We start from the raw sequence: 22,398 nt of genomic DNA on the forward strand, positions 1-22,398 counted from the left end.
GGATAGATAGAACATAAAACCTTGTGAGATGGAACTCCAACTGGGACGGCAGACAGTGGAGATCAGTTCTGTTTATGAGGGGGCATTGGGTGGATCTTGCACTGAGGGTTGTGGTTGGAACAACAGTGTGCTGTGAAGTTAAGCAGAGTGGCCATTATGTGGGGGTTAATGGTTTTTATTTCATTTGCAGAAAGATTACTTTCCGATTAACTACTCCGTACAAGTTCACTATGAAGATATATATCGAACGATAAATGTTACTCGGATGGTAGGTTCAAATGTAGAAAATTCCACTTTTCTTCCCTGCTTATCCTAAACCATCTCTGTATCCTGGATCTTACGGCTGTGAATCTGGTGCTGGTCAGAGTCCTCCTCCTCATGTCTCTTTACCTGAGCCCAAATCATTGATTCCTGAAGGGCAGGAGAGTGATATCGGGGGAGCCTCTTTCATCTCTCCCTTAATCCTATTGTCTCCCCCTCCCCCTCCAACTCCATCTCCAAGGCCCCTTAACTGGATTTCATTTTAGTAAATGGCTTGTGAAGTTCTTTCCAAAGCACACCATTTTTCTCACCAGAAACGATTTTACACGGCTTCCATTTGTTACCTGCCCAATCAGCTATGAAAATTAGTTAATCTCTTAAACTACATCTCGGATTCTTTTTCATCTTTACAAATTCTTAGGGCTATACAGTGTGAGAACAGGCCTTTGGGCCACTGGAGTTCTCAACTCTAGTCTGCGGGCCTGGTACGGCGTCTCGGAATCCTGGCAAAATTGGCGTTTCCGGCCACTAAGGTGAAAACTTTCCAGTGACTGGAGATGTTGCAGAGAGGAAAATGTTTGTGGTTGTTGTAGGTCCGTCATCCAAGCCCCAGGATATTGTATGTTTGAAGTAATTCATATTGATCAGATCAAAGAATCACACAGCACAGAAACAGGACATTTGGCCCACTCGTCCCTACAACCATACTGCCTATCTATGTTAATTTCATTTGCCTGCGTTAGAGCATCTCCCTCTCCTCATTTACAAGGACAGGTGTGTAAAAAGGGCCCGTAGGATCATTGGGGACCCAAGCCATCCCAACCACAATCTATTCCAGCTGCTACCATCTGGGAAATGGTACCACAGCATAAAAGCCAGGACCAACAGGCTCCGGGACAGCTTCTTCCACCAGGCCATCAGACTGATGAACTCACACTGATTTGAGTGTACTTTATATTACATTGACTGTTCTGTTTATTATAAATGGTTATAAATTACTATGATTGCACATTTAGATGGAGACATAACAAAGATTTTTACGTGTCGTGTAAGTGAAGGATGTAAGAAATAAAGTCAATTCAATTCAATTTCCTTTCTATATACAGTACTGTGCAAAAGTCTTAGTCACATACTGTATATATAGCTAGAGTGCATACTTTTGCACAGCACTGTAGTAATTTTATGGATTGCACTGTACTGCTGTCGCAAAAAAAACAAATTTCATGACGTATATGAGTGATGATAAACGTGATTCTGATATGGGTTTCTACTGTGGACTGAGAGTGGGCAGGAGCTAGGGAAAGAGGAATCGTGGTTGGGAGAGGGGAGGGAGAAGGAAGCACCAGAGAAACATTCCGCAATGATCAATAAACCAATTGTTTGGGCTCAAATGATCTTGCCTGGTGTCTCAGGACTGGGTGTGTCAATCCCCGGCCTCAGCACTCCTTCTCCTCCACCTGCCCCACCCTCACGCCCCCGGTGGTGCTCCACCCTCACCGTTCGGAATCAGAATCAGGTTTATTATCACTGGCACGTCTAGGTGCCCTAGCTATATATGTGTGCTTAAGACTTTTACGCTGTACTGTACCTGTCCAAATTCCATTTAAATATTGATATTATACCTGCCTCCAGCACCACTCTGACAGCTCGTTCTAAACCCACCACCCTCTGTGTGGGAAAAACTGGCCTTCAACATCTTCTTTAAATTTTTCTGCTCTCAATATGAATGTTTGCCCTCTAGGTTTAGACTTTCTCAGAAAAACTGACTCTGTTCCTTATCTCAGTTCCTCATTCTTCCTCATCTTTATCTTTATTTTGCTTATACTGCACGTCCTGCCTTAAACAGATTGAATCAAACCTGTTAGTTAAGTTTGAGCATCAATCCAGTATTTCCTTGAAGTTAAGGAAATGATTCTGGAGTTTTTTCTGATCCATTGTTTATATCTTCTGCCTGAAAAATCAGTCATTGCTGATCTGGAAAATCCTAAAATATACAGAGCAGGGGTGGTTGGCATTGTCAGTGAACTCTAGTCTCTAAAGCTTTAACATCTGGGGAAATGCTATCTGCTTATTTCTAGCAATTCCAGCTCTTGTTTAAGAATTGAATTGACTTTATTTGTTACATCCTTCACATACATGAGGGGTAAAAATCTTTACATTACATCTCCATCTAAATGTGCTATGTGCAATCATTGTAATTAATAATAATTTATAATAAATAGAATAGTCAGTATAACATAGAATACACTCAAATCAGCGTGAGTTAATCAGTGTGATGGCCTGGTGGAAGAAGCTGTCCCGGAGCCTGTTGGTCCTGGCTTTTATGCTGCTGTACTGTTTCCTGGATGATAGCAGCTGGAACAGTTTGTGGTTGGGGTGACTCAGGTCCCCAGTGATCCTTCTCACACTTGACTTTGTAAATGTCCTGAATCATGGGAAGTTCACAACTACAGATGTGCTGGACTGTCCACACCACTCTCTGCAGAGACCTGCGATTAAGGGAGGTACCGTTCCCATGCCAGGCAGTGATGCAACCAGTCAGGATGCTGTCAATTGTGCCCCTGTGCAAACAGGTTGATACCTCTCAGGTATTTATACTTCAATTTTGTCTATAATATAAAATGATTCAACATACTCGCAATTAATCAATGGTAACTGATGGCTGCTGGAAGGAACACCAACAGATATGTGATCCTGAACCCTGAACATCCTCTACGTAGCACCATCCAGAGACAGAGAACATCTCCCACTTCTCAGGAAATTTTACAGTGCAAAATCAGACCAGTGTTTCCTATGTTGGCCCTTTGAAAAAGTTATTCATAGAACATAGAACCGTGCAGGACAGTAATGGGCCCTACGGCGCATGATGTCTGTCCCGACTAAGATGCCAATCTACCCTCGTTTGCTACAAATGATTTGCATCCATCTATTGCCTGTTCACATATCTGTCTAAATGTTCAAATCCCTCTCTGTGACTTTTATAATGATATAGATGAGGAAGTGGGAGGGTGGGTTAGTAAGTTTGCAGATGACATGAAGGTTGGTGGAGTTGTGGGTAGTGTAGAAGGTTGTCGTAGGCTACAGTGGGACATTGACAGGCTGCGGAGCTGGGCTGAGAAGTGGTAGATGGAGTTCAATGCAGAAATGTGTGAAGTGATATACTTTTGAACATTGAATGTGAAGGCAGAATACAGGGTTAATGGCAGGATTATTAGTGTAGAGGAGCAGAGGGATTTTGGGGTGTATGTCCGTAGATCCCTCAAAGTTGCCACACAAGTTGATAAGGGTTGTTAAGAACGAGAATGGCTTGTTGGTCTTCATTAGTCAGAGCTGCAAGGAAACGTTAATCTACAAAACCATGGTTAGACCATACTTGGAATATTGTTTTCAGTTCTGGTTGCCTCATTAGAGAAAAGATGTGGAAGCTTTAGGGAGAGGACAGGGGAGATTTACCAGGATGCTGCCTGGATTGGAGAACATGTCTTACAAGGATAGTTTGAGCAAACTAGGGCTTTGGAGCGAAGGAGGATGAGAGACACGTTGATAAAGGTGTAAATGATGATAAGAAAGCATAGATCGAGTGGACAGCCAGAATGTAAATGGCTAACACCAGGGGCATAATTTTAAATTGATTGGAGGAAACTATAGGGGGGAATATCAGAATGTGTTTCTAGGGGTGGTGTTTCTAAGGGTGTTTCTAGGGGTGGTGTTTCTAAGAGTGTTTCTAGGGGTGGTGTTTCTAGGGGTGTTTCTAGGGGTGGTGTTTCTAAGGGTGTTTGTAGGGGTGTTTCTAGGGGTGGTGTTTCTAGGGGTACTATGCTGTAATGTTTTATGTTCTAATTTGGGGGGTGAGTCTGATGGGAGTGTACGGTTAGCATAGGATTGATTGTAAATGAGTCAGTACTGCCACAGTGGGTCGAATGGCCTGTATATCTCCAAATGAGTGCACTTGCTGAGTTTGCCTTCTAAGTGACCCCAGTCCTACGAAATGAAGTTTATTTGCAAGCTAGGAAGGGGAAGTCTTCCTCTCCCTAATGCATGCTGCTGCCCGGGAGAGTCACTCATCTCTGCAACCACCAGCCCTGAGCAGTAGTGTTGGGAACTCATCACACCTACATCTTAAGTCACTTCTCCTTGGCTCCTCTGGTGACTTGGCCAGATTTAAGGATGGGTGTAAATATTCAGACATCTAACCACTTCGAGCTTCTGAGCTATCAGAGCATGAGCTGGAGGGGAAGGAATTTAAATATTTGAAGCATAAACATGCAGTTAATGGAAGAGTTCAATCAGCTGAGATTAGAGAGAGATCATGTCCTCAAAGAGTAACAAAACCACACAGAGTGAGATGTAACATGCCAGGCTGCGCTTTTTCGAACAGTGCAGTTTATTTTGTAAACGAAGTATGTGGTCCTGAATTCTGAAGTATGTATCTGTTGCCAGCTCCCTCTGCTTTTGAGGAAGTTAATACTCATCCCAATAATTTCATCGAAAATTCTGCCTTTATTTTGCCATTCTTCCTCTACCACTGAAAACGACATAATTTTCCTAATTCTGGCCTCTATCACCTCCTGTGACAGGTTGTTCCAAATGTCTAACATGCTCTGTGTGGATAGACCTGCCCCTCAGATTGTCTTTGCCCCTCTCACTGTAAAACTGTACCCTCTTGTTTTAGTTTCTCCTACTGTAAGGAAAAGCCTTTGTCTATCTACCTCATCTATGTGACTAATAATTCTTTATCCTTATTTTGCTTATACTTCCTGCCCTACCCAGATTGAAGCCAACTGCCAGGTTAGTTTGTTCATTCAGATGAAAAGGAGCCATTAGAAACATAGAAAATTTACAGCACAATACAGGCCCTTTGGCCCACAATGCTGTGCCCAACATGTACTTCTTTAGAAATTACCTAGGGTTACCCATAGCCCTCTAATTTTCTAAGCTCCACATACCTATCCACGTGTCCCTTAGTCCTTTTCCGTAGTAAATACTGAAGCAAAGCATTCAATAAGTATCTCTGCTATCTCCTCCAGTTCCATACACACTTTTCCACTGTCACACTTGATTGGTCCTATTCTCTCACGTCTTATCCTCTTGTTCTTCACATACTTGTAGAATGCCTTGGGGTTTTCCTTAATCCTGCCCACCAAGGCCCTCTCATGGCCCCTTCTGGCTCTCCTAGTTTCATTCATAAGCTCCTTCCTGCTAGCCTTGTAATCTTCTAGATCTTTATCATTACCTAGTTTTTTGAACCTTTTGTAAGTTTTTCTTTTCTTCTTGACTAGACTTCCAACAGTCTTTGCACACCATAGTTCCTGTACCCTACCATCCTTTCCCTGTCTCATTGGAATGTACCTACGCAGAACACTATGCAAATATCCCCTGAGCATTTGCCACATTTCTGCCGTACGTTTCCCCTGAGAACATCAGTTCCTAATTTATGTTTCCAAGTTCCTGCCTGATAGCCTCATATTTCCCCTTACTCCAACTAAATGCTTTCCAAATTTGTCTGTTCCTATCCCTCTCCAATGCTATGGTAAAGGAGATAGAATTGTCAAGTCAAGTCAAGTCACTTTTATTGTCATTTCGATCATAACTGCTATGTACAACGTTTTTCAGGACCATAGTGTTACATGACACAATACAAAAACTAGACTGAACTACGTAAAAAACAACACAGAAAAAAAAAACAACTACACTAGACTACAGACCTACCCAAGACTGCATAAAGTGCACAAAACACTGCAGGCATTATAATAAATAATAAACAGGACAATAGGGCAGTAAGGTGTCAGTCCAGGCTCTGGGTATTGAGGAGTCTGATAGCTTGGGGGAAGAAACTGTTACATAGTCTGGCTGTGAGAGCCCGAATACTTCAGTGCCTTTTCCCAGACGGCAGGAGGGAGAAGAGTTTGTATGAGGGGTGCATGGGGTCCTTCATAATGCTGTTTGCTTTGCGGATGCAGCGTGTAGTGTAAATGTCCGTGATGGCGGGAAGAGAGACCCCAATGATCTTCTCAGCTGACTGCACTATCCGCTGCAGGGTCTTGTGATCCGAGATGGTGCAATTTCCGAACCAGGCAGTGATGCAGCTGCTCAGGATGCTCTCAATACAACCTCAATTGTGATCTCAATTGTGATCACTATCTCCAAAATGCTCTCCCACTGAGAGACCTGACATCTGACCAGGTTCATTTCTCAATACCAGATCAAGTACAGCCTCTCCTCTTGTAGGCTTATCTACATATTGTGTCAAGAAACCTTCCTGAACACACCTAACAAACTCCACCCCATCTAAACCCCTCACTCTAGGGAGATGGGCCAATCAATATTTGGGAAATTAAAATCTCCCACCACAACAACCATTAACATGGAACATTGAATGTATTCCCTCCCCCTCCCCCCCCATAGATGCTGTGCTAAGTATTTCAGAAATTTTCTGTTTTAATTTATAAATGTTGTTGGCTTTATTTGTAACCGGTACATCCATACTTACCGGGAAATACATAGTTTTGTGTCAAGCCAAATCGGTAAGGATAGTCCTGCAGGCAGCACACACAGTGTTGCTGTGCTTCTAGCGCCAACAAGTCTGCCCACAGCTCACTATAAATGAGATGCAAACCGGAGCCTGCAGTCACAGGGAGAACATGCAAACGCCTCAGAGACAGTGATGAGAATTGAACTCCCGATCTTACTTCCAGAGTTTTAAAGTGCTGTGCTAAGGCTACCGTGGCATCATTTCAAACATCCAGAGAACACAGAGCGGAAAGCCAAAAATCAAAGTTGTTTTCAAGATCCAGAATTATAGATCTGTTCATGTTCAAGTTTGCTCAGTGGGGTGATGGTTTGTTGCAAAAGAAGCTGTTTATGCTAGCAAACTGTTTAGAGGGATAAACCTAGTGCAGTTTCCTGGTTTGGGCTGTGTGACTCCTGCCCTGCCTGGAGATTCAGCTCAAGTGTAGGAAGTCAGCTGAGGACTGTTGCATCTTGGGAAACTCTGTGAGTGCTGTCGTGCCAGTGGTGCTCACCTCCTGAGAGTGAATGGTTTGCAAAAAAATTTCCAAGGGTTATTGACAGTTTGAAGACTGTCTTGTGACTTTGGGAAGGGTGTAGATAACTTACAGCCACCTAGCTAATCCTGAGTTTCATCTTCATACTCTACATTGCTGGAGGCTGTTTATAGTTCCAAAGGGCAACAATAGATCACAGAGCCTAGATTAAAAGCTTGCACTAGATGTACAGTATTTCAAGACACCATTCAGACCACAGAGTTCATGTGAGCTCATAGATCAAACCCATTCCCTCACCTACTTTCCTGTAACCTATTCTCCCTTGCATAATCATCAACTATAGGGTTCTTCAATCACATCCCTGCTTGAGGGGCAATTTACAGTGGATAGTTAACCAGCCCCCCACGGAGTTGATCTCCACATCCTTTAACTGGGCTCTGTGGCTGAAGTAGGCTGATAAAGCTTTCTGAGGGTGTGGGTTATCTTGTCTCTGGGAAGGAAGCTTTCCACTTTGCATCACTCTGTATTCGCTACCTTGACTACCTGTAAAAGACTGGTGCCCAATGCATTTCTACTGTGGGATTGACAGGAGTGGTGAAGGAGCTTTGAATATCAAGCTATGCTACTAACGTTGACTGTCAATAGTCCGCCCTGCCTTCTATTTCTTCGCTCATATAATTGTTGCATGTGAGCTTTGCTCCTCTGTGGCTGGGAGTTTTTGATCTGTCCTTGTCATGCCAATGACAATCAGGAGTAATCCACTGCAGTCAAAACAAGGAAATGATTCACGACATAGGCTTTTGAAGCAAGGATTTATTGTTCACCTAGTTATCGTAATGTGGGCAGTAAGTGAATCTGCTTCTAGCTGTAATCTAGTGTTCTACAGTGCATCTGTAGTTGTGAACTTCCCACCATTCAGGACATTTACAAGGACAGGTGTGTAACAAGGGCCTGTAGGATCATTGGGGACCCAAGCCATCCCAACCACAATCTATTCCAGCTGCTACCATCTGGGAATGGGTACCGCAGCATAAAAGCCAGGACCAACAGGCTCCGGGGACAGCTTCTTCCACTAGACCATCAGACTGATGAACTCACACTGATTTGAGTGTACTCTATATTGCATTGACTGTTCTGTTTATTATAAATTACTATGATTGCACATTGGACATTTAGATGGAGACGTAACGTAAAGATTCTTACTCATGTATGTGAAGGATGTAAGAAATAAAGTCAATTCAATTCTGGCAGTACAGTAGAAGTTAGCCTGTGGCTCCCCCTACAGATCAGTGCTATTAATCCTATTAATGAGCCCTGCAATGGACAATTGAGCCAGAAATAATGGAGTGAAAGGCTTCTTGCTTGTAAGTCAATCCTGGACTTGTATTGCTGAAGTGAGTAGTCTTCATGAAGTAGGAGTAATCACTTTTAAAATTCACCTTTCAGCTTCATTTTCCAGAGAAAGGCATAGAGTTATTTTCAAGGTGGAATTTAAACCAGCCATGGGGTCATTCAATGAGGGAGAAAGGAAGGATGGTATCAGGATGTTCATCTAAATGACACATTCCACTGTATGTACAATGATAAATAAATTTGAATCTGAATCAGGTTTATTATCACTGACATATGTTAGGAAAGTTGTTTTGTGGCAGCAGTACAGTACAATACATAATTACTGGAAGTTAGTATAAGAAACACAAGAGATTTTACAGATGTTCAAAATCCAGGGTGTCTCTCTCACACACACACATTCACACTCACACTCTGATGTAGGAAAACAGGAGGTCAGAAAAGGGGGAAAAAGGTTGACGTTTTGAGCTGAGACCCTTCATTGGGGATTATAATAAGAAATGTGTAGTACAAGTAATGACATTTTGTTTTTTTTGGGGGGGGGTTTCTTAGATGACACACATCTCCAAAAGCTTTTGGCTGTGGTAAACTCAGATTTTCTAAGATATAAAACATCACAGGAATTTAATCCATGGTTATTACATGCGTGTGTGAAATTATAGAGACACAGTGTGTATTTGCTGGTCTCTGTATGTCACTTGGTAGAATCTACTTCCCAGTGTAAAGTCCCTCTTTCTTTCCTAACAGAGGAACAAAGGTTTTAATGAAGTTGACCTGAAGCTGTTATGGATTTACATCAATTCTCAAGTGTTGGAGACAATTCTTGAAGTTCTTCCAAAAAGACACCCATCTCGAACTTATGTGGAGGACATTGCTATGCTGCTAACTTACCTGAGGATGGGTGTGGAAGAAATGGTAAATTCTATTGTAAGGGCAAAGGGTGACCTGAGATGGGTCAAAGACCACAAGCCAAAAACAGCAAAGATGTTCTTTCACTTGGTGTCTCCCCAGTGTAGGCTAGACTCCCTCAGGGTCCAGGATCCCCTCTCTACCTTTCACACACATACTTTCCCGATCCAGTCACAGCTCAGTTTTGGGATTCTTAGCTTTGTTTACTGATCCACCCCTCCACATCTCTTTAATCTCCCCCAAAATCCATGCACTGCTCCACTTCTGGTTACTCAAGCATTGGGATTTAGTCACTGCATCTTTCCTACTGTGCTGTTTGGTTGACAAGGCCTTAATTCCTGATATTCTCACCCCACCCCCTCTCCCCTACTGACCAAACCATACCCTGTCCCTCAGTCTCCCACAAATTCATCGTCATATTGTCAGATAGCATGGAAGCAAGCTATCCACCACATTGAGTCTAAACCGACCATCGGACCACCCCCTTTCCTTTCTCCCATGGTCCACTCTAGCCTCCTATTAGATTCCTTCTTCTTCGGCCCTTTACCTTTTCCACCTATCACCTATTCCCTTCATCCCCCTCCCCACCCATCGACCTTCCCTCTCACCTGATTTCATGTATTATCTGCAAACTGTATTGCTTCCCTCCCCCCCCCCCCGCCCCCACCTTATTCTGGCTTCTTCCCCCTTCCCTTCAGTTCCAATGAAGGGTCTCAGCCCAAAACATCGACTTTATTTCGCTCAATAGGATTGATTTTTCTAAAATCCATCAAACTTTAAATGCTTCTAGTGATGTCACCTCCAAAACACTCAGCGGCAGAGAATTCCAGAGATTGATTACCTTTTGTGAGAAGTTCTTACTTCCCTCAATTTAAATGAAAGTCCCTTTCTTTTGTAGTTATATCTCCTTGTTCACAACTCTCCCCACCAGTAGAAACATCCCCACTGTCAACGTAACTAAAGATCTTACGTTTCAAAAAGACCACCTCCTCATTCTTCTAAACTGGTCAGGAATTTGGCATGTTATGGATTAATTGTGGTGGCATCCGTCGGTCTCGAGAGAACATGGATCTGCGCCCGGAGTTTCCAGGGCGCAGGCCTGGGCAGGGTTGTATGGGAGACCGGCAGTTGCCCAAGCTGCAGGCCTTCCCCTCTCCACGCCACCGATGTTGTCCAAGGGAAGGGCACTAGGACCCAAGCAGCTTGGCACCGGTGACGTCGCAGAGCAATGTGTGGTTAAGTGCCTTGCTCAAGGACACAAACACGCTGCCTCAGCTGAGGCTCGAACCAGTGACCTTCAGGTTACTAGTCTGATGCCTTGCCCACTAGGCCACGCGCCAACACTGGATTAATTAGGAGCAAGCAATTGTAAACCGACTCAGAGGTTACAAAATACAGCCCAGGATTGTAATTGTGGTTTGAGTGTAGTCCCCTCCTCATCTCCCTGCTGGCATTGTGTTGATTGAAATGGCTGCTGTTCAGTGAATCCTTCCTTGTTTCCCTTGGGTGTTCAGATTGAAGACATTGAGGACAAGCGGGTGGAGAAAATACTCTATCAAGTCAGCGACATGGACCTGAAAAGCAGGAAACGGCGAATCCGGCCCAAGGCCTTGTTTGATAACTGCTACCGAGTATTGAAACAGATCTTCCATTGTAAGTGTTGGCAGAGTCGTATTCAATTCTTAGAGTAGGCTAAGAGGTAGTGTTAGCGTCATGGGCTGAAGGGCCTGTATTGTGCTGTAATGTTTCATGTTCTATCCAATCTGTCCCCGTGACTCAACTCCTCCAATCCAGCCAACATCCTAGGGATACTCCTCTGTGTGTTCTTCAGTGCAGTCACATCCTTCCGACAGATCTGCAGGCAGCACACAATGCAGCCTGACCATCATTTTGTAATGTTGCAACATGAATATTCTGTGTCACAGCCTATGAATTCAGGCGTGCCGTATACCTCCTTCACCACCCTGCCACTTTTAGGGAATGAGAGACTTGAACCCCAAGTTCCCTCTGTTCACCAACATTCCTTAGTGCCCTACCATCTACTGTCAGTGGGGTATTTCAGATGGGTATAGACAAACACTTGAATCATCTGGGCATCAAAGGCTGTGGGCCAGATGCTGAAAGATGAGATTAATACAAATGGGAGCCCACTGGTCAACATGGGATGTGATGGGCTGAATGGTCTGTCTCACTACTGTATGATTGGCTGAAGGATAGACCCTGAGGAGACTTCTCAAGAATGAGTTGGATTCGTGTGCCTGGCGTAGCAGTGTCTTGAATAGAACGTGCTGTCAGCCTGGATTTCACACTCCGATCTTGACAGGGCTGACCATCCACACTCTGAGAAGAGTGATGGGCTAATGTGGGGTAATGGGGGACAGTTTCAGTGGGGTGCCAATTCCAGTGGTTTCTGTCCTTGCTGCCTAGCATGGGAGACCACTTCAGGCATTTGTAGAGAAGTGAATCATTGAGAGCATCATTGTGCTGTTACCGTCCAATAACCAGGTCTCCTGCTGTGGTGTTTCAACTGCAGGCAACTGGGTTCCATGACAGAGCCACCCAACTCCTGCATCATCGCCGTCAGGAAGAAAGGCACCTGCTCTGCCAGGCTTTATACTCCCTCGCTGACATCAGAAGCATCCGAGACAGTTACGCCTGCTGTCGCCTGAGTACTCATGGAGATGCAGGACTGGGTTGTGTTTGGCGGAAGGGTCATGACGGACTCACTGACGAAGACCTGTGGACAGTGACCAATTTGCTAACTTTCCCTTACCCCCATCCGCATCCCCGTTCCAGTGTCCCTTTTGGCTTCTGTTCCTTTTGTAAGTATTTGACCCGGTCAAGTTCTTTTGCAGCTCTCTGTCCATACACTGTAAACACTAAGTTTGATAGCTTCACCCTCCACCTGCCTTCTCCCATGATTCAGAATACCAGTAAGCCCAATTCAATATCATGACTAGGATGATCATAGTGCCTGGTCAAAGCAGGAAGCCGGAAAACTGGAACTCTCTCAAGGAGTAATGTTAATGGTTCATCTAGACTCGAAAAGCTGGCTAGAACAGCAGAGGGACATGGGTTGGAGACTGGTACCTGACTAATTAGTGAGAAGAGATCGGTCTGTCCCTTCAGATACTGGGAGAAATCACATGGTGGAGAAGATTGAAACAAGTAAATCAGAGACTTCCTCGTTGTTACCCAGCACGGACATGTTACTGCAACAGCCAACCCATTGCGAGGGGCTTCATTAGGAAACTGATTTTAATGACAGAGCCACAACTATTTGTTGTATCCTCTTCTATAATCCACACTGGTGTCAGAAGCAGAAAGATATTGTCTGCACATCTCACTGCCCGATAAAATGATCATTCGTATATTCCTCCTACCTACAGTTGGTGATCAGATGATGTACTGGATAATAAATGTCTGAATGCTTCTAGTGTCTCCCATCCTGTCAATGTTCTGACTCTGGGCTGTTTGCCAGTCCAACATGTGTACTTATTACATCCAAATATAAATAAAATACTATATTCTATTGTGGGGAAGTAACAAAGGTTGAATCTCACCTTCCCGCCAAGCACATCCTCGCACACTAATCCCACACTTTAAAAACATCTTCATCGGACAGGCTACAGCAACTGAGGGTGATCACTGCTTCTGCTCGAGGGCATCTAGGGTGGGTAATCATTGCTGGTCTTGTTCACAATTCAGATTAGTTTATTGCCACATGCACAAGGATGCAATGAAACTCCTAGACACACATTTAATGAAGATTATTCACAGGTATACAACTACAAGTAGCACTGGTTGTCAGATACCTGAGCAATGTTGGTAACTGTGAGATTAATGACTAGCTTCTGCCTTTTTAAAAAAGGATTTATTAACATTTTTACATTATTTATATAATTTTCAAATATATATTTACAAATATATATCTATTTAAAATATTGCCATCCTGTTGAGGATTCTCTCCAGCTTCTGCAGTGCCAACTGTTGTAGAAGACCTCTTAAAGGCCGTTGGCCAAGTCAAAGTCAAGTTTATTGTAAAAAGCACCCATGGATGTATTTGGAAGTACAATTTTTAAAAAAAACATACTTGCATCAACATCACAGGCATATAGCATCATATCGACACGGTTTAACAAGAAAAACATAAATTATTCAAAAAAACACAACTAGATCAAGTCTTATTGCCATATACATGTACAGTAAATACAATATATTGGGAAGTTAGTATGGTGTGTTAGCACGACCTGCAACAGGAAAACAACAACATTCAACAATTGTAAAGATTAAAGAATTGTATAAAAGATAAAGTTAATGGTTAAAGTAAGTTCTTCACAGTGAGTAGTAGGTGTGGGGGATGTGCTACCATCCGTCATGGGAGAGGCAGATACATTAGGCATTTAAGAAACTCTCAAGCACATAGATGATAGAAAAATGGAGGGCTATGTAGGAGGGAAAGGTTAGATTGATCTTAGAATAGGCTCGACATTGTGGGCCGAAGGGCCTGTACTGTGCTGTAGTGTTCTATGTTGTGGATGGCATGTAAACAAAAGGTTTTCACATGCATCTTGGTCCATGTGACAATAATCCAATCCAATCTGTATTTCTCCAGGTAAATGAGGGATAGAAACATAGAAAACCTGCAGCACAATACAGGCCCTTTGGCCCACAAAGCTGTGTCGAACATGTCCTTACCTTAGAAATTACCCAGGGTTACCATAGCCCTCTATTTTTCTGAGTCTTACTTCAGTGGTTGGCAAGTTGATGGAGAAAATCCTGAGAGGCAGGATTTATGAGCATTTGGAGAGGCATAATATGATTAGGAATAGTTCTCAGATTTATTTGACTTGTGTTGCTGTGCATACAGCAGATTTAATGTATCACAGGTTCAGAGTCATTTTCTTGTCTGGAGAGATGGAATTCTGTGGAAATTCCCAGGGGAAGCTGCTGAGAGAGCTGAACATCTGCAAGGGTACTGGGATAAGGTCCAGTGTAGCCTCTGGGCAGGAGATTGCTGGAAGGGCCTATACTGTGCTGTAATATTCTACATTCTTAAAGTCCATTGTAATGCAAAGTGGTCACAGTGTTGTTCTACTGAGGTAGTGACTAGGGTTGAACAGGTATGTTCAAGAACTGAATGGTTGAAAGGAAGTAGCTGTTCTTGAATCTAGTGGTGTGGGACTTCATGCTACTGTACCTCCTGCCCAATGGTAGCCTTGAGAAGATGACATGGCCCCAATAGTGGGAGCCTTTGATGATGGATGTTCACCTGACAAGGCAGTGCCTCCTGTGGAGGCTACCGATGGTGGGGAGAGATGTGCCCTTCCTCCCTGCAGCTTCTGACATTCCTGCAGATTTGAGTTGCCTTACCAGACTGTGATGCAACCAGTCAGGATACTTTGAACAGTATACCTGTAGAAGTCAGATAGAGTGGTGACAAGCTGAACATCCATAGCCATCTAAGAAACTAAATCTGGGTACCTTCCTTGTGATTGCATCTATGTACTGGGCCCAAGGCATAGATGCAATCACATCAATAATACCCAGGAATATAAAGGTGCTGACCCTCTCTACTGCAGATTTACCAATGTAGACTAGAACACGTTCACCCCCTTTTCCTGTAGCATCCATCACCAAGGGAAGTCAGTGGCAACACAACCTCTGACACAATTTACCTAGGGAGGCCCAAGAAAATGTTAATGTTTAAGTAATATGTGGTACGTCTTTGGGTTGTCCATGTATTTCCTTCTCATACAGCTACGAGGCAGGAAATGCACAAGTGGTTTGTACTGACCCAGAGAATTTGTGGCTGAATCATTCAGGCAAATTGGAACTTTAATTGCTTTATTTTCTCTCTTTCCCATTTATTTATTTATTCATTTGTTTATTTATTGATTGATTTAGAGCTCAGCACAGTAATAAGCCCTTCCAGTCCAACAAACTTGCACAGTCCATTTGCATGCATATGACCAATTAACCTACTAACCGGTATGTCGTTGGAGTGGGGAAGGAAACCAGAGCATCTGGAGGAAACCCACGTGGCAAAGGTGAAAGAAATTGAACTCAGATTGCTGGCACTATGCTGCCCTGCCACTCCTTAATGGATTCATTTTCCTTGAATTCTTGATGTGCAGGTTAGACTGAGAGCTCAGATTCTCAGTTTCTCAGCTGCTATTCGAAGACCATAAGTCACAGGAGCATAATTAGGCCATTCAGCCCATAAAACCTGGCTGACTGATCCTCAATCCCATTCTCCAGCCTTCTCACTGTCCTTACTGACCAAAAAACCTATCAAGCTCTGCTTTGCTGTAAGTATACCCAATGATTTGGTTCCACAGCCATCCTTGGTAATGAATTCCACGGATGCACTACCCTTTGGCTGAAGAAATTCTTCCTTTTCTCAGTTCTAAGGAAGCATTCTTGTATTCTGAGCAATGTTCCTGCTAAGCTGCACAGTAACTGAAATGCTCCCACACACATCACATTTGTTGCTACACAGTGGGATTTTCTGTTATAAAATGTTAATATAATTTTGAAACCTATGTTAATATAATTGTGAAATCCCCTGTAATTAATTATATTAATGAATATAATCTATAAATTTAAAAAAAAATAAACATACCACAACCTTTAGTTTGAAACATTTTAGAGCTTCGATGTATTTACATTGTCGGTGTTTCAAGTTACAAAACTTGCAAATTGTAACAATGAACACAGAATGGAAGTCCATAACTCATTACTGTATTAATAAAGTGCTGTCCTGCTGAATGCCACCATCATCAAAGTTTAAAAGTTTATGAAATGTGAGCAATTTTCTTTATGCACTGTATTTCATTATACACTTCAATTAATAAATAAAATCAAAAGAGTTGCCCAGAAAGAACTACAATCTACAAATCACTGAACAAGAATAGAGGCAGCTATTTTGTGAGACTGTCCTTGTAGCTGCCGTTTTGTGAACTGTTTGACGAATTGATTCTTGCTCTTGGATAACTTAATCAGAGCAATTGAACATGATCTGCAAAATCTGGGACCATTCACAGATAAGAAGCTGTTTAGTGGCAGGTTTGCATAAGGAACAGCCTGTGATCTGGTCAACTGGCTCCAGTGTCTGGGTGACCTGGTTAAACTAGTCTGAACTAGTCTGAGTTAATCAGAGCAATGGTTGATTTGCACAGCTGTAAAAAAGATTAGAGGGAACATTGATTCTGAGGCTGTGGCCTCTGGTCCTGGACTCTCCATATCCACTTTATCTGGGCCTTTCAATTCAATAGGTTTTAATGAGATTCCCCCCACCCCCCACCCCCCATTCCTCCTAATTCCAGTGGGTAAAGGCCCAGAGCTATTAAATACACATCATACATTAACCCTCTCATTTCCAGGACAATTATTGTCAACCTCCTCTGGAACCTCTCCAATGCCAACACATCTTTTCTTAGATAAGGAGCCCAAAACTGCTTACAATATTTCAAGTGCAGCTGTATATAGTTTCAGATTTCCATCTTGCTTTTATATTCTGGTCCTCTCAAAATGAATGCTGACATGGCATTTGCCTTCCTTACCACCAACTCAACCTGCAAGTTGACCTGTAGGGAATCCTGCACCAGGATTTCCAAGTTCCTTTGCACCTCTGATTTCTGAATTTGCTTCCTGTTTAGAAAATAGTCTGTCTTTATTCCTTCTACCAAAGTGTATAACCATACAGTTCCATCTGCCACTTCTTTGCCCATTGTCCCAATCTGTCCAATTCATTCTACAGACTCCCTGCTTCCTCAACATGACCTGTCCCTCCACCTATCAATGTATCATCCTCAGATTTTGCTACAAAGCAATCAATTCCATCTTCAAGATCATTGACATATAATGTGAGTAAGTGGTCCCAACACTGACCCCTGCAGAACACACTTATCACTGGCAGCCAACCAGAAAAAGGCCACTTTATTCTGACTGTTTGCCTCCTGCCAGTCAGCCAATCTTCTATCCTCTAGTATCTTTCTTGTAATACCACTTTCTTGTTTAGCAGTCTCATGTGTGGCAACTTCTCAAAGGCTCTATGAAAATTCAAGTGAACAACATCTACTCTCTCCTTTGATTGTCCTGCCTGTTACCTCTGTTATGTTTTGTAACTTCAAAACATCAGACTAACTGAAAGAAAAACAAGCAAGTCTGGAATGCGGGTTGTAGTTTCATTTTTACTTCAGGTGAGATGCACATGATTGACATGGTGGCCATTCACATACTTCTACATATAACCTGCAGTGCATTTTGTAAACAATAAAGAATGTTTAAACAAAGTTTAAAGTAATGTTTACAATATTACTGAAATATTAAATACAGAACAATTTCCTCAAAAGAATTCCAACGGATTTGTCAAGCAAGATCTCTCCTTGACTTTGGCTATTTTATCATGTGCCTCCAGGTCCCCAAAACTTAATGAGAGGTTGTGTATTCTCAGATATACACAGTGCCCTCGTCCACTGATTATGAAGACACTTCCCACAGCCTCGAAAGAAACCAATGTAATTAAATACCCCACCTAGCTGGGAAATTCTCTGTTCTTCACCCTTCTATTGGGCAGAAGATACAAGCGTTTGAAAACAAGCACCACCAAGGAAGCACAAGGATAGCTTCAATTCAACCTATCCAACGTATAATCCTCCGCAACTTCCGCCACCTCCTACGGGATCCCACCACCAGCCACATCTTCCCCTCCCCCCCACTCACGGCATTCCACAGGGATTGCTCCCTATGCGACTCCCTTGTCCATTCATTCCCCCCCCCCATCCCTCCCCACTGACCTCCCTCCGAGCACTTATCCTTGCAAACGGAAGAAGTGCTACACCTGCCCCCACACTTCTTCCCTCACCACCATCCCAGGCCCCAGACAGTCCTTTCAGGTGAGGCACCACTTCACCTGTGAGTCAACTGGGGTGATATACTGTATCCGGTGCTCCCGATGTGGCCATTTTTACATTGGGGAGACCCGCCGCAGACTGGGAGACCGTTTCGCCAAACACCGGCGCTCAGTCCTCCAGCAGTGGCAGGATCTCCCTGTGGCCACACACTTCAATTCCACAGACCACTCCCACTCTGATATGTCTGTCCATGGGCTCCTCTACCGTCAAGATGAGGCCACACGCAGGTCGATGGAGCAAAACCTTATCTCCCACCTAGGTAGCCTCCTACCTGCCGGCATGAACATCCAACTCACAGACCTCCGTTGATACCCCTGTCCCCCCCTTACCCCATCCCTATCTATAACTTTAGTCTGGTTCTCTTTCTCTTTTTCCCCCTTCACTATAATCTTTCCCCAGCCCTACCTTTCTTTCTCTTTTATTTCCCATAATTCTCTACCTTCCCCCTAGCCCATTTCCCTCCAGCCTATCACTTCCCAGCTCTCTACTTCATCCCTCCCCCCACTTCTTATCCCCCCCCCCTCGACCATCCCATGTTACTTCACTCCTGTTGAAGGTTTTCGGCCGGAAACATCGTCATTACCTCCTCCCATAGATGCTGTCTGGCCTGCTGAGTTCTGCCAGCATTTTGTGTTTTTTATTAGCTTCAATTCTGCTGTTATAAGAATTATGAGTGAATTCTCATACACTAAAGAGGAACACTTGATCTCTCAATCTCCCTCATTATGGCCCATGCTCTTTATTTTGTCTACCTGCACTGCACTTCCTTTTTATCTGTAACATGATCTTTTGCATTCTGTTACTGCTCTTCCCTTATACTACCTCCATGTACTGATGTTTGGAATGATTGTCTGGTTTACACTGCTAGTCCCAAAACTGGTCATTGGTTTATTATTGTCACATGGTACATATGACATTACTAAATCAGTTTCTAATTTCTGGGACTAATAATCGAGATAGAACTTAAGATATTGTGATTATAAACAGTTGGATTCTGGGTCATTGATCATTGTACTTGGTAGAACTGGCACAGAGCTATGGAGAAGCACTGATAGAACTACAGGCAGAATTTTGGATGTGAAGTTAATTAAGGGATATGGGGTTAGTGCAGGAGATGTTCGCAAGGATGCATTCAGAGTATTGTGTTCAATTTTAGTCCTCCTACTATAGGAAAAATGCCATAAATCTGGAAAGAGTTCAGAGGAAATTGAGAGAGACTGGAGGGCCTGAGTTACAGGTGAAAGGGGAAAGATTTTATAGGGTCTTGGGGGCAATTTTTTTCCACCTAGAAAGTGATCACTACATAGAATGTGCTGCCAGAGGAAGTGGTTGAGGCAGGTGATATGGGAGAGTTCAGGGATGTGGGCCAAAACAAACAGAAGTGTGACTTAGATGGGATTCTTGGTTGGCAGGTGCCAGTAGGGCTGAAAGCTTTGTTTCCTTCACTCTATGTATCTGGTTCAGAAGTTAATACAGATCTGTTTCTACTGGGTCCTTTACAATGTACTTCAAGTAGCTCAGAGGATGAAGACGGTTATCCCTTCATAGGCCACAGTGTTTGCGGTCAATTCTGTGTCTTTGAGTACTTTCACAAGTGGAGCCATCACTACCTAAAGCAACACACAGAAAAAGCTGGAGGAACTCAACAGGCCAGGTAGCTCTGTGGCAAAGAGGACAGTTTCAGGCCAAGAGCCTTCAGCAGGCCTAAAGTTGTAATTTTTGTACACTTCACGTACCTTGACTGTGTACATGTCAAGGTACATAGTACCTTCTGAAGAAAACCACTTCAGAAGGTAGACAATGTTAACCTTCACTTGAAGGAGGGACTGGAGTCACATATAGGCAAGACCAGGTCAGACAGATTATCCTTGCAAAGGGCATTAATGGAACTGTTGGGTTTTTAAGTATTGGAGACGCAAGAGAATGTAGGTGTAGACACAAGAAAAGTGTATAAGATGATGAGAGGCATTGATAGTGTGGATAGCCAGAGGCTTTTTCCCAGGGCTGAAATGGCTAATGCAAGGGACATAGTTTTAAGGTGCTTGGAAGAAGGTAACGAGTGATGTCAGGGATAAGTTTTTCCACACAGAGAGGTGAGTGTATGGAATGCACTGCCAATATTGGTGGTGGAGGCAGATAAATTAGGGTATTTAAGAGACTGCGATATTAGGTAGGTAGGTAGAGGGCTATACAGTAGGGAAATTTGAGGCCGTTTCTAGAGTAGGTTACATGGTTGGCATAACATTGCAGCCAAAGGGCCTGTAATGTGCTGTAGATTTCTATGTTCTATGTTGGAATTTGAAGCAGCAACTGTAGGAGGAGAGGAACGGGCAATGTTTCAGGTGATGGCCCTGTATCAGGACCGAGAGTGCAGTGGCTGGTATATAGGGATGAGGCAGGAGCTGGCAGTGATAGTACAGGGTAATGGAACCAAGGTAGGTATGACTAGGGTGGAAATAGTGACAGAGGCTAAAAAGTAGAAGTGAGACAAGCAGAGTGCTGCAGATGCTGGAATCTGAAGAGTTAGGGAGATGATAGGTGGAACCAGATAAAAGAGGAACGATGGACAGATGGAACCAGTGTGGATGGGTTGGGAGGACGGGATCATTGAAGCCAGCTGGCAGCCCCTTTCCCTATGCCTGCTCGCTCTCTCCTCACATCTGTTTCTGTGGTTGTCTCCCATGCCACATTGTTCATTTCTAACTTATGGACAGAGTGAGTGTTGGTTTATTTATTAACAGTTCAGGTATTGGTAATCGGTTTATTATTGCCGAATGTACTGTGATACAGAGAAAATCTTTTGCTTGCTCCATACGTAAGTATACTGTGGTAATAAAGGGGAAGACAGAATGCAGAATATGGTGTTGTGGATACAGAGAACCAGCAATAATACAGGTGTTCAAGTGCTGCCAGGTAATGTCGCAGGTCTGAAAAACCCGGTTAGACCACATTTGGAATATCATGTTCAGTTCTGCTCACCTCATTACAGAAGCCTTAGAGAGGGTGCAGAGGAGATTTTCCTGGATGCTAACTGGACTAGAGGGCATGAGAGAGGGTTGAGAAAGCAGGGCTTTTCTCTTTGGAGGAAAGAAGGATGGGAAGTGACTTGAAAGTCATGTACAAGGTGATAGAGGCAGACTGAATAATTGAATGGAAGGACAGAGACTTTGTGGCATGGTGGAAATGACATACCAGGCAGCATAATTTTAAGGTGACCGGAGGAAATTATAGAGGAGCTGTCAGACGTAGGTTTCTTTACATATACAGCTGTGGGTACATGGAACACCAAGCCAAGCATGGTGGTAGAGGCGTTTAAGATAAGGGAATTTAAGAAAACCTTAGACAGGCACATGGATAATAGAAAACTTGAGGGCTATGTGGGGGGGGAAGGGTTAAATTGATCTTAGAGTACATTAAAAGGTCAGCACAACATCGTGGACCAAGAGCCTGTTCTGTCTTCGAATAGGTGCAAAGGCCACAACAAGGTCAAGAGTTCAAGAGATCTTTCAGTGTATGAGAGATCGTTATGGACAACTCATGGGAACTGCGGCCTGTTTTAACCTTAGAACAGCGATAGCAATGACACCCTTTGTCAACATCTCTATGGGTAGAATATCTTCTATGTAGGCTTCAGTTTCCTGAAAAGCTGTAACATTGTCTGCCCTCCATACGGAAGTTCTTACCTTAGGAGTCAAAGGCCTTATGGGTAGTAAGCCCAGGGACTGAATCTACTTCACTGGGAATGTCTTGGTGAGACCAGGGACTGAATCTACTTCACTGGGAATGTCTTGGTGAGCCCAGGGACTGAATCTACTTCACTGAGAATGTCTTGGTGAGCCCAGGGACTGAATCTACTTCACTGGGAATGTCTTGGTGAGCCCAGGGACTGAATCTACTTCACTGGGACTGTCTTGGTGAGACAAGGGACTGAATCTACTTCACTGAGAATGTCTTGG

At 43.5% G+C, this 22,398-nt stretch overlaps 1 protein-coding gene across 6 annotated transcripts in view; it reads left to right on the forward strand.

Annotated features, from left to right (window-relative positions):
• The window catches only part of il34 (interleukin 34), a 123,832-nt gene extending 110,758 nt beyond the window's left edge, over window positions 1-13,074 (forward strand). For 5 of the 6 annotated variants that reach the window (XM_073069682.1, XM_073069681.1, XM_073069683.1 and 2 more), the window contains exons 4-7: window positions 191-268; window positions 9,363-9,530; window positions 11,039-11,177; window positions 12,030-13,074. In XM_073069682.1, the coding sequence (XP_072925783.1) occupies window positions 191-268; window positions 9,363-9,530; window positions 11,039-11,177; window positions 12,030-12,193 (549 nt within the window). In that variant the 3' untranslated portion in view covers window positions 12,194-13,074. The remainder of the gene's footprint in view (window positions 1-190; window positions 269-9,362; window positions 9,531-11,038; window positions 11,178-12,029) is intronic. The other variant, XM_073069685.1, reaches the window with a different exon arrangement.
• The last annotated feature ends 9,324 nt before the right edge of the window (window positions 13,075-22,398 follow it).

Source organism: Hemitrygon akajei, chromosome 17, assembly GCF_048418815.1.
Source record: "Hemitrygon akajei chromosome 17, sHemAka1.3, whole genome shotgun sequence".
Lineage (NCBI taxonomy): Eukaryota > Metazoa > Chordata > Chondrichthyes > Myliobatiformes > Dasyatidae > Hemitrygon > Hemitrygon akajei.